Consider the following 12,960-nt stretch of genomic DNA (forward strand, 5'->3'; position numbering starts at 1 on the left):
AGTGAAAAGAATTTAATCAGCAGCACACTACAGAATACACTACAAAAATCAGGCATGGATCATAGATCAGGTCAGCAATACGAAAGTCAGGCATGGATCATTCCGAGATGCAACACCTGTCCCTTTACCTCCCCCCTCAACTCCATCAAAGGACCCAAACAGTCTTTCCAGGTGAGACAGAGGTTCACCTGCACCTCCTCCAACCTCATCTATTGCAACCGCTGCTCTAGATGTCAACTTATTTACATCGGCGAAACCAAGCCCAGGCTCGGCGATCGCTTTGCTCAACACCTGCGCTCGGTCCGCATTAACCAAACTGATCTCCAGGTGGCTGAGCACTTCAACTCCCCCTCCCATTCCCAGTCTGACCTTTCTGTCATGGGCCTCCTCCAGTGCCATAGTGAGGCCCACCGGAAATTGGAGGAACAGCACCTCATATTTCGCCTGGGCAGTTTGCAGCCCAGTGGTATGAACATCGACTTCTCCAACTTTAGATAGTTCCTCTGTCCCTCTCTTCCCCTCCCCCTTCCCAGATCTCCCTCTGTCTTCCTGTCTCCACCTATATCCTTCCTTTGTCCCGCCCCCCTGACATCAGTCTGAAGAAGGGTCTCGACCCGAAACGTCGCCCATTCCTTCTCTCCTGAGATGCTGCCTGACCTGCTGAGTTACTCCAGCATTTTGTGAATAATATGAAAGTCAGGCATGGATCAATCCCCCTAGGGGATTGATATACACAAGGGTGCTGGAAAATTGATGGGTGGACCTGTAATTGTACAACATGAAGTGAGGGGAGGTGACTACTGGGCCTTTGTTGGGTTTGTGAAAGAGTAGGTCAGATTAGGGTCTCACCCTAGCTGTATCTCCACCAGCCTATGTTTTTGTAATGTTTAATGTTTTTATGAGTTTAATATCTTTCTCCTCTCGGGCTGTCCCTGCCTTGTGGGTTGAAGATGATGCTTCCCCTTCATTGACTGGTTTCCCTTGTGTGTGGTGACATGTGAGCTGCAGTTTAATTTAGTTTACTGTAACATGCAGAGGGTCAGTGAATTTCTTTTTGTCGTTGCTTGTGATCCTGTCAGCAGAGAGACCAGACATGATTACAATCGAATTGTCCGCATTGTACCGATGCAGGATGCAGGGAATAATGTTCAGTGCAAATTATAGTCCAGTAAAGTCTGGATAAAGATAGTCCAAGGGTCTCCAATGAGGTAGATGGCAGCTCAGGACTGCTGTCTGGTTGGTGATAGGATGGTTCAGTTGCCTGATAACAGCTGGAATGAAACTCTTCCCGAATCTGGAGGTGTGCGTTTTCACACTTCTGTGCCTCTTACCTGATGGGAGAGGGGAGAAGAGGGAGTGATTGGGGTCTCATCCGTGATTGTGCTTGACTCCACAGATGGCTAATGCACTTGTGCTTCTTCCATTCACAAAATGCTGGAGTAACTCAGCAGGTCAGGCAGCATCTCAGGAGAGAAGGAATGGGTGACGTTTCGGGTCGAGACCCTTCTTCAGACTGATGTCAGGGGGGCGATCACAAAATGCTGGAGTAACTCAGCAGGTCAGGCAGCATCTCGATAGACAACAGACAATAGGTGCAGGAGGAGGCCATTCAGCCCTTCGAGCCAGCACCGCCATTCAATGCGATCATGGCTGATCCCTCTCAATCAGTACCCCGTTCCTGCCTTCTCCCCATACCCCCTCACTCCGCTATCCTTAAGAGCTCTATCCAGCTCTCTCTTGAAAGCATCCAACGAACTGGCCTCCACTGCCTTCTGAGGCAGAGAATTCCACACCTTCACCACTCTCTGACTGAAAAAGTTCTTCCTCATCTCCGTTCTAAATGGCCTACCCCTTATTCTTAAACTGTGGCCCCTTGTTCTGGACTCCCCCAACATTGGGAACATGTTTCCTGCCTCTAATGTGTCCAATCCCCTAATTATCTTATATGTTTCAATAAGATCCCCCCTCATCCTTCTAAATTCCAGTGTGTACAAGCCTAATTGCTCCAGCCTTTCAACATACGACAGTCCCGCCATTCCGGGAATTAACCTAGTGAACCTACGCTGCACGCCCTCAGGAGATATCATCATATCATATATATACAGCCGGAAACAGGCCTTTTCGGCCCTCCAAGTCCGTGCCGCCCAGTGATCCCCGTACATTAACACTATCCTACACCCACTAGGGACAATTTTTACATTTACCCAGCCAATTAACCTACATACCAGGAGATATCACAAAATGCTGGAGTAACTCTTCCATTGTTCACACTGAACTTCTGTTAGCTTTCAGTGAAAGGAGTGAGGTTCTCGATACCATCCTGAATGCACCCTTGCTCGTTTGAGCCAATTCCCAAACTGCCCATCCATCTTGTGGGCTAAAGATTCCTGTAAGATGTTGCACTTAGATTAGTTTAGGTTAGAGATACAGTGCAGAAACAGGCCCTTCAGCCCACCAAGTCCACACCGACCAGCGATCTCCGCGCATTAACACTACCCTACACAGACTAGGAACAATTTACATTTATACCAAGCCGATCAACCTACAAACCTGAACGTACTTAGAGTTTGGGAGGAAACCGAAGTTCTCGGAGAAAACTCACGCAGGTCACAGGGAGAACGTACAAACTCCATACAGACAGCACCCGTAGTCAGGATCGAACCCGGCTCTCTGGCGCTGTAAGGCGGCAACTCTACCGCTGTGCCACTGTGCTGCCCTTCCTCAAGAAGGCTTTGAGAACATCCCAAGCTCATTTCCTCTGCCCGCCGGTAACTCTATGTTTTGAGGAAACACCAGAATGGTGTCAGTTTTGGGAGCTCAACGCCAAGCATAAAAACAAAGTGCAGTTGGGACCTGCTATCTTGGGATGTTCCCTCTCTCCTGAGATGCTGCCTGACCTGCTGAGTTACTCCAGCATTTTGTGATACCTGCTATCTTGGGATGTTAACTTAGGAAACAATGTTGGCATTGGTTCAAATTTTTAGATTTAGAGATACAGTGCAGAAACAGGCCCTTCGGCCCACCAGGTCCGCGCCGCCCAGCGATCCCCGCACATTAACACACCCACTAGGGACAATTTTTACATTTGCCCAGACAATTAACCTACATACCTATACGTCTTTGGAGTGTGGGAGGAAACCGAAGATCTCGGAGAAAACCCACGCAGGTCACGGGGAGAACGTACAAACTCCGTACAGACGGCGCCCGTAGTCAGGATCGAACCTGAGTCTCTGACGCGGGGGGGGAGCAGCGAGAGAGCTCTGAAGAAGGGTCTCGACCCGAAATGTTGCCCATTCCTTCTCTCCTGAGATGCTGCCTGACCTGCTGAGTTACTCCAGCATTTTGTGAATAAATTGGTTCACTTACCTTGTTAGTGGATTTGGAAGATTTTTGTATGGAAAATATCAATGATGTTGCTTCTGTAATGTTTTTAGGTGATGCCTGCCCTGCAAGGTCCATGTGCCTGAGGTTTACACGCGTGCAGTTATAAAATCATCTACCACAGAACTAGGCCCAACTCATCCATGAGATCCAAAGATAGTCCAACTAAACTTGTCCCGTTTGACCCACATCATTCTCAGCATTTCCTATCCATGAACTTGTTCAAATGCCTTTTAACTATTGTTATCATACCTGCTTCAACCACTTTCTCTGACAGCTCATGCCACATGCACTCCACACTCTGTGTGTAAAATAAAATAGTTCTCCATCATGTTCCTTTTTCCCCTTGCCTTCAATCTTTGACCTCAAATTCTCAATTCCTCTACACGAGGAAAGAGACTGTGTGCATCCATTCTATCTGTGCCCTTCGTGATTTTATACACCTCCATAAGGTCACCCCTCAGTCTTTTACTCTCCGAGGGATAAACATAGAACAATGCAGCCCAAGAACTGGCCCTTCGGCCCACATTGTCTGTGCCGAACATAACGCCGAGAGCAACTCCTATCTACCTGCACATAATCCATATTCCTCCATTCCCTGCATCTCCATATGCCGAGCTGACCAGCGATACCCGCAGACATACTCTATCCACTAGGGGCGCTTTACAATTTTACCAAGCCAATTAACCTACAAACCTGTACGTCTGGAGTGTGGGGGGAAAACCGGAGCTGCTGGAGAAAACCCACGCAGGTCACGGGGAGAACGTAATAACTCCGTACAGACTGAAGGTAGACACAAAATGCTGGAGTAACTCAGCGGGTCAGACAGCATCTCAGGAGAGAAAGAAATGGGTACTGATTGCGGATGATCAGCCATGATCACATTGAATGGCGGTGCTGGCTCGAAGGGCTGAATGGCCTACTCCTGCACCTATTGTCTATTGCCTACGCCAGCCCAGCCTCTCCCAATAACTCAGCCCCTCGGGTCCTGGCAACATCCTCCTAAATCTCTTCTGCGCTCTCTCCAGAGATGGCCGCCACGTGGCAGATCACGGACTGTACGCCAGATTGGAGGCTTTGATCTTCAAACAAAATCTTCCTCTGAGACCCAAAGGGCGTGCTGGCCCACTTCAGGCTCTGTTGATTTTCATCTTTGATGTTTGCCTTCATTATGAGGGGACTCCAGAGATTTGGGAATTGGCTCCATTTTCCCTGGTCCTTTCATGGACCTGAGTTGTCAGAGGACAGTGTTGCACAGTTGGTGCAGGTTGCTTCAGGTTTTGTTTTGTTGGTGTTAACATTCGCATTTGCTTCTATGAAAGTGAGCTTGGACAGTTTTCTTGCAGTGCAACGCTCATTATCTGTCCTTGTGGGCAATGCATTGTTCTATACCATTTGTACAATTGCAAATTGAGGCGGCATGGTGGGGCAGCGGTAGAGTTGATGCCTTACGCACCAGAGACCCGGGCTCGATCCTGAGTAAAGGTAGCTGTCTGTACGGAGTTGCGTAGGTAAAATAACTGCGGATGCTGGTTCAAATTGAAGGTAGACACAAAATGCTGGAGTAACTCAGCAGAGGATCTTACCTGGTCTACCAACACCATCACCACAGTGAAGAAGGCACAGCAGAGACTCCACTTCCTGAGGATCCTCAGGAAGACCAACCTGCAGGAGAAGCTCATGATGTCCTTCTATCGCTGCTCCATCGAGAGTGTGCTGGCATACTGTATAACCACATGGTATGAGAGCTGCTCAGAAAAGGACAGGAAGGCTCTTCAGAGGGTCATCACGACGGCCCAGAAGATCATCGGCTGCTCACTGCCCTCCCTGGAGCACCTGTTCAGCCTACGCTGCCTCAGTAGAGCAGGCAAAATAATAAAAGATCCATCCCACCCCGGCCACCGTCTGTTTGTTCATCTGCCCTCTGGTCGACGTTTCAGGTCGATCAAATCCCGAACAAACAGACTTAAGAACAGTTTTTACCCCAGGGCCATACGAGAACTGAACACTACCTTCTGCACTAGGCAACACTGTTAAAACTTTTGTACTTAATATAATTGTATTTATTTGTTTTTGCATTTATTGCATATATGTTTTTACGCACCGTCAGGATTGGCTATTTTTTAATTTTGTTGTACTCGTTGCAATGACAATAAATGAATATTATGATTATTATTATTATTATTATTATGTTAGGCAGCATCTCAGGAGAGAAAGGAATGGGTGACGTCTCGGGTCGAGACCATTCTTCAGACTGAAGAAGGGTCTCGACCCGAAGCGTCATCCATTCCTTTCTCTCCTGAGATGCTGCCTGACCCGCTGAGTTACTCCAGCATTTTGTGTCTACCTTCAATCTGTACGGAGTTTTTACGTTCTTCCCGGTGACCTGCGTGGGTTTTCTCCAGCAGCTCCAGTTTTCCTCCCACACTCCAGACGTACAGGTTTGTAGGTCAATTGGCTTGGTAAAATTGTAAAGCGCCCCTAGTGGATAGAGTATGTCTGCGGGTATCGCTGGCCAGCGCGGACTCGGTGACTCAGTGGGCTGAAGGGCCTGTTTCCGTGCTGTATCTCTAAACTAATCTAAACGATATTAATTAACTATTTTAGGCCAAATTACAAATACCACTGTAGGTAACACATTTAGTCATTGCCTTTTGCTGGTAATTAATCAAAGCTAGACCACTCATGAGCAAGTTGGTGTCTACTTCTGAATGTTTCTCAATATTCCGGAATTGAAAATGCGGAAAATTAGACTGAGTCTCCTTCAAAAATAAATCTGAAAATATGTTGCCCCATTCACATTTCAGAAGAATTCAGGGTTAAAGAAACATACCAGTCGCTGGGTTCTGAGACTTAATTTTACAGGACAGATTTAAAAATGCAAAAAGATTCACACAATTGTAAGTAATGGGTAATATCCAAGTTATTAGATTATTACTTTTTTTAAGTTTGGGGTTTTCAAACCTTTCATTTTATTTGTGTTTGCCTTTGTGAAGGCGTAGTTTAGTGTGTTTTAAAATCGTGGATCGGTGTAGTGAGAAGAGAGTGGGGCACTCTTTCTTGTACTTCAGATGACCCATAAGCTACCTCCACATTGCATTCACAAGGGTATATATATACTGTGAGGTTTCTGCTAAGATACGTTCCTGGGAATTATCAATTACTTTTGACAGGTCTGTGGTGTATGGAGTAGACATCTTTCAAGGGGGAGGAATGATAAAACACCAGAGGTATAAAAACAAAACGTTTCAACACCACATGTGAAAACTACGACAATGAAAATTCCAACAATCCGCTATTCTATCATTCAGAAATCCCAATGGTTTGGCAACTGGCTCATCGGGTGATGTTAGGCCGCAGGGAGGAAAGGGAGTGTGGCAAATATCAATAGACAATAGGTGCAGGAGTAGGCCATTCGGCCCCTCAAGCCAGCACCACCATTCAATGTGATCATGGCTGATCATTCTCAATCAGTACCCCGTTCCTGCCTTCTCCCCATACCCCCTGAGTCCGCTATCGTTAAGAGCTCTATCCAGCTCTCTCTTGACTGCATTCAGAGAATTGGCCTCCACTGCCTTCTGAGGCAGAGAATTCCACAGATTTACAACTCTCTGACTGAAAAAGTTTTTCCTCATCTCCGTTCTAAATGGCCCATCCCTTACTCTTAAACTGTGGCCCCTGGTTCTGGACTCCCCCAACATTGGGAACATGTTTCCTGCCTCTAAAGTGTCCAACCCCCTTCATAATCGTATATGTTTCGATAAGATCCCCTCTCATCCTTCTAATGGTAGATCCGCAATGGTAGAGTTGCTGCCTCACCTGGTCCTGGGTTCGATCCCGACTACTGATGTCGTCTGTACAGAGTTTGTACGTTCTCTCCATTGACTTGTACGGAGTTTCTCCAGGTGCTCCCGTTTCCTCCCACACTCCAAAGATGTATAGGTTAATTGATTTAGTATCATTGTAAGTTGTCCCTAGTGTGCGTAGGATCGTGTTAATGTGCAGGGATCGCTGGTCGGCGCGGACTCGATGGGCTGAAGGGCCTGTTTCCACGCTGTATCCCTAAACTAAACTAAACTACTGCTGTGCCATTTTGCCGCCCCAAGTCAACCATCTTTAGTGGTTGATTTATTCGCCATCTGCCATTGCAAAATTTGACAAGTGCAATGCATGTGACCTGGTTTGTTTTTCATTAAGGTCATCTGAAGTAAAGAAAGCAAACTCAATGATAGCATTTATTTCAAGAGGGCTTGTATACAAAAACAGGGATGTCATGTTAAGGGTCTACAAGGCACTGGTAAGGCCGCATTTGAATTATATTGTGAGCAATTTAGGGCACCGTTTCTGTGGAAGGATGTGCTGGCTCTGGAGAGGGTTCAGAGGAGGTTTATAAGAATGATCCCAGGAATGAGTAGGTTGACCTATGATGAGCATTTGCCGGCACTGGGCCTGTACTCGCTGGAGTTTAGAAGAATGCGGGGGAACCTCATTGAAACATATAGAATAGTGAAAGGCTTGAATAGAGTGGACGTGGAGAGGATGTTTCCCACTGGTGGGAGAGTCTAGGACTAGAGGTCATAGCCTCGGAATTAAAGGACGTTCTTTTAGGAAGATGATGACAAATTTCTTTCGTGAATCTGTGGTATTCTTTGCCACAGCAGGCTGTGGAGGTCAAGTCAGTGGATATATTTAAGGCAGAGATAGATAGATCCTTGATTAATAGAGGTGTCAGAGGTTATGGGGAGAAGGCAGGAGGATGCGGTTCGGAGGGAGAGATAGATCAGCCATGATTGAATGGCGGAGTAGACTTTATGGCCTAATGCTACTCCAATTCCTCATGACCTTATGACGTTGGTAAGCTCCCATGAAGAAATGGCCGTGAGAAATCTTTAGTGCACCAACTATAGCTCTCCCCTCCTGCCTTAAGGTTAATTGGAATCTACACGTTCACAATCACACAAAAGCAATCGCCGACAGCTTCGGAAATTGTGAACAAAAGCAGATGATGTGAGAGATGCACAGCAGGGAGAGAGAGAAAGGGAATTTTTAATGTTTCAGGTCGATGGTCTCCTGATGCAGATGGCAACAACCAAGGAGCAGATTAGCATGGGGCTGAATCTTGCTTCATCCGAGGAGAGTATTGAGTATAGAAGTTGGGAGGTTCTGTTGCAGTTGTATCGGTAGAGTTGCTGCTTTACAGCGAATGCAGCGCCGGAGACTCAGGTTCGATCCTGACTACGGGTGCTGCACTGTAAGGAGTTTGTACGTTCTCCCCGTGACCAGCGTGGGTTTTCTCCGAGATCTTCGGTTTCCTCCCACACTCCAAAGACGTACAGGTATGTAGGTTAATTGGCTGGGCAAATGTAAAAATTGTCCCTAGTGGGTGTAGGATAGTGTTAATGTACGGGGATCACTGGGCGGCACGGACTTGGTGGGCCGAAAAGGCCTGTTTCCGGCTGTATATATATGATATGATATGATATGATATGAAGCTGGAAAGGGGTACAGTGAAGATTTACGAGGATGTTGCCAGGACTCGAGGGGCTGAGCTATCGGGAGAGGTTGAGCAGGCTAGGCGTCTATTCCTTGGAGCGCAGGACATTCAAGTGGCAGATTTCAAGGCATTGCCCTCACCCCCTCTCCCAACCCCAGATGGAACTTACCAACTGATTGGTACGGGTTTGATGTGTACGGGTGTCAGAGGTTATGGGGAGAAGGCAGGAGAATGGGGTTAGGAGGGAGAGATAGATCAGCCAAGATGGAATGGCGGAGTAGATTTGATGGGCCGAATGGCCAAATTCTACTCCTATCACTTATGATCTTATGACAATAAAGTATTCCATTCAAGTTCAATTGATTTCAAGCTTCTGCTTATGTTTCTCCTGCTGCTGACTCTTGGGCCCTTTTTACAAAATAAACTAGACCAAGGGGACCCGTTGGGTCCAAACCTCTCCTGCATTGGTGCAGCCCTCCCTCCCTCCCTCCCTCCCTCCCTCCCTCCCTCCCTCCCTCCCTCCCTCCCTCCCTCCCTCCCTCCCTCCCTCCCTCCCTCCCTCCCTCCCTCCCTCCCTCCCTCCCTCCCTCCCTCCCTCCCTCCCTCCCTCCCTCCCTCCCTCCCTCCCTCCCTCCCTCCCTCCCTCCCTCCCTCCCTCCCTCCCTCCCTCCCTCCCTCCCTCCCTCCCTCCCTCCCTCCCTCCCTCCCTCCCTCCCTCCCTCCCTCCCTCCCTCCCTCCCTCCCTCCCTCCCTCCCTCCCTCCCTCCCTCCCTCCCTCCCTCCCTCCCTCCCTCCCCTTCCCCCTCAACCCCCCTTATCCTCCCCCCTCCCTCCCTAGGAGATAGATTTAAACTTTAAAATGAGAATAACGTTTTAAAATATAACACCGATTTCAATGAAACTTCTTCCATTAGCACCAAAGGGGACGACGGTGAGTAAGGTGGGCCTAAAATTGTCACGCTATCGTGTGCCGCTGTGGCTGTAGTTCAGGAACAAACAAATAAACAAACAAACGAGAGTTTCAGTATCTAGCTAATCAACCGTTTATAATTTTTTCTTTTGCAGACCTGCAGTCGGTGAATGCTGAGCGTGAATTACTGACAGAATGCTGGGGAGCAGTAGACCCTGGGCGTTGCCTGGGAACCGTGCCTGCACTTGTGCAGTTGGACTTCACAAAATCATCATGTGGACGCACTGCTTCCTGATCATGCTCGTCGGCTCGGCTGCAGTAACCGGTAAGTTCCTTGGCAGCTTTAAAACAACACGCTCCCTTGCAGCTGACGTGACGGTATTTTGCTGCGTGCATCGTTGAGACGTCGAAGATTTAAATGCAAATCAGTCCCCGGTCTCCCACTTTCATCTGCGATGGCACAGTGTTGGCTTCGTTGACCCGACAGATTAGACGACCCTGCTGGAGGATTTATCCCTCGGTCAGGCAGTTGAGTTAAGAGTGACCTTCCTTGACTTCTGCACAGAATGAGACCCCACGTGGACTTTTAATCAGCTGTTCACCCATGTTGAATGGCTCCATCTACCCCACCAGTTATTGTTTAGACTCTTCGCATATTTTTCCAATAATGGAATGCAGACTTTGGGCAAGGATTTGGTTGCCAGGGGCGTCAGGACTTTACAAACTCAAGGTGGACAGATTTGATACCCAATACATGTCGAATCAATTGACCTCCACTGAATGGCACTTGGAATGCTGCAGTGGGATCCAGATGCACTGGTTTGACATGGTTCTTGCTGTCCGATGATACCTCCGCAAGTGTGCGTACGTGGATGTAGAGGGGGGAGGGGTATCGCGTGCAATTTCCCCTTCGTTAGTTTAGTTTTGGTTTAGTAATACAGCACGGAAACGGACTGCATTTCTTCGGCCCACCGAGTCCACGCCGGCCAGCGATCCCCGCACATTAACACCATCCTCGGGCGGCGCGGTGGCGCAGCGGTAGAGTTGCTGCCTTGCGGCGAATGCAGCGCCGGAGACTCGGGTTCGATCCCGACTACGGGCGCCGTCTGTACGGAGTTTGTACGTTCTCCCCGTGACCTGCGTGGGTTTCCTCCGAGATCTTCGGTTTCCTCCCACACTCCAAAGACGTACAGGTATGTAGGTTAATTGGCTGGGAAAATGTAAAAAATAAAATAAAAAAATTGTCCTTAGTGGGTGTAGGATAGTGTCAGTGTGCGGGGATCGCTGGGCGGCACGGACCCGGTGGGCCGAAGGGCCTGTTTCTGCGCTGTATCTCTAAATCTAAATCTAAAAAAAAAAACGAAAAATTTACACGTACACCAAGCCAATTAAGCTACAAACCTGTACGTCTTTGGAGTGCGGGAGGAAACCGAAGATCTCAGATTAAAAAAACGCGTGTTCACGGGGAGAACGTACAAACTCCATGCAGACAGCAATGATAGTCGGGATCGAACCTGCGCCTCTGGCCCCTTGAGGCCAGTTCATTGGCTATATTTAAGAGGGAGTTAGATGTGGCCCTTGTGGCTAAAGGGATTAGGGGGTATGGAGAGAAGGCAGGTACGGGATACTGAGTTGGATGATCAGCCATGATCATATTGAATGGCGGTGCAGGCTCGAAGGGCCGAATGCCCTACTCCTGCACCTATTTTCTATGTTTCTTTGAAAGTGCCGTAAGGCAGCAACTCTACCGCTGCTCCGACGTGCCGACCCTAAATTATAAGTCCATATATAATCTGTTTAGAATTTTGCGTGAATGGCTGATTAGTGAATGCCGTAAAGGTAAAATGGTGGGGGATGATGCAGCAACTCAGTGTCACTGCCCAGGGTTTCATGTTTAGAGGTTGTTTACAGGCTCCTTTACAGAATGGTATGTTAAATCCTGATAGATTGCAACTCCGTTGTCTGCTTCAGTCAATAACCTGAAATGGCTCGATAGCTCAAATTATCTCCCTTTTTGTCAAGTGGTGACATTGTTGCTTCTTTTCCTGCCAGTAATGTTAAATAAACTTTATTTTCTTGTATTCTTATCCCCATGAGTTGAGTTTCAGCGGCTCAGAGAGTCCATTTCACAGAGGTGGAGACCTCCTCCTCCTCCTCCGACATTTTAAACAACACACCCGCATCTGAAACGGTAATCCCTCAAATTTGTAGGCAGTTATAGTGATCTCCAAAAGCGTCCCAGTAAACCTGGGTTCGCACGGTGGCGCAGCGGTAGAGTTGCTGCCTTACTGCGCCTGCAGCACCGGAGACCCGGGTTCAATCCCGACTACGGGTGCTGTCTGTACGGAGTTTGTACGTTCTCCCCGTGACCTGTGTGGGTTTCCTCCGAGATCTTCAGTTTCCTCCCACGCTCCAAAGACGTGCAGGTTTGTAGGTTAATTGGCTTGGTATAATTGTAAATCGTCCCCTGCAGTGCATGTAGGATAGTGTTAATGTGCACGGATCACTGGTCGGTGCGGACCCGGTGGGCCGAAGGGCCTATTTCTGTGCTGTATAACTAAACTAAACTGAACTGATGGGCATGTGTGAGAGAAAGCAAATTAATAGACGATAGGTGCAGGAGGAGGCCATTCGGCCCTTCGAGCCAGCACTGCCATTCAATGTGATCATGGCTGATCATTCTCAATCAGTACCCCGTTCCTGCCTTCTCCCCATACCCCCTGACTCCGCTATCTTTAAGAGCTCTATCTAGCTCTCTCTTGAATGCATTCAGAGAATTGGCCTCCACTGCCTTCTGAGGCAGAGAATTCCACAGATTCACAACTCTCTGACTGCAAACGTTTTTCCTCATCTCCGTTCTAAATGGCCTACCCCTTATTCTTAAACTGTGGCCCCATGTTCTGGACTCCCCCAACATTGGGAACATGTTTCCTGCCTCGAACGTGTGCCAACCCCTTAATAATCTTATATGTTTCGATATCATCATATCATCATATCATATATATACAGCCGGAAACAGGCCTTTTCGGCCCTCCAAGTCCGTGCCGCCCAGTGATCCCCGTACATTAACACTATCCTACACCCACTAGGGACAATTTTTTTACAATTTTTACATTTACCCAGCCAATTAACCTACATACCTGTACGTCTTTGGAGTGTGGGAGGAAACCGAAGA

General features: G+C 48.0%; 1 protein-coding gene across 20 annotated transcripts in view; it reads left to right on the top strand.

The window, feature by feature from the left end:
* LOC144611956 (adhesion G protein-coupled receptor L3-like) overlaps window positions 1-12,960 on the top strand; it is a 662,323-nt gene that overhangs the window by 198,320 nt on the left and 451,043 nt on the right. For all 20 annotated transcript variants that reach the window (XM_078431406.1, XM_078431434.1, XM_078431415.1 and 17 more), the window contains exon 3: window positions 9,941-10,110. In XM_078431406.1, the coding sequence (XP_078287532.1) occupies window positions 9,981-10,110 (130 nt within the window). In that variant the 5' untranslated portion in view covers window positions 9,941-9,980. The remainder of the gene's footprint in view (window positions 1-9,940; window positions 10,111-12,960) is intronic.

The sequence above is a fragment of the Rhinoraja longicauda genome, chromosome 3 (assembly GCF_053455715.1).
Source record: "Rhinoraja longicauda isolate Sanriku21f chromosome 3, sRhiLon1.1, whole genome shotgun sequence".
NCBI lineage: Eukaryota > Metazoa > Chordata > Chondrichthyes > Rajiformes > Arhynchobatidae > Rhinoraja > Rhinoraja longicauda.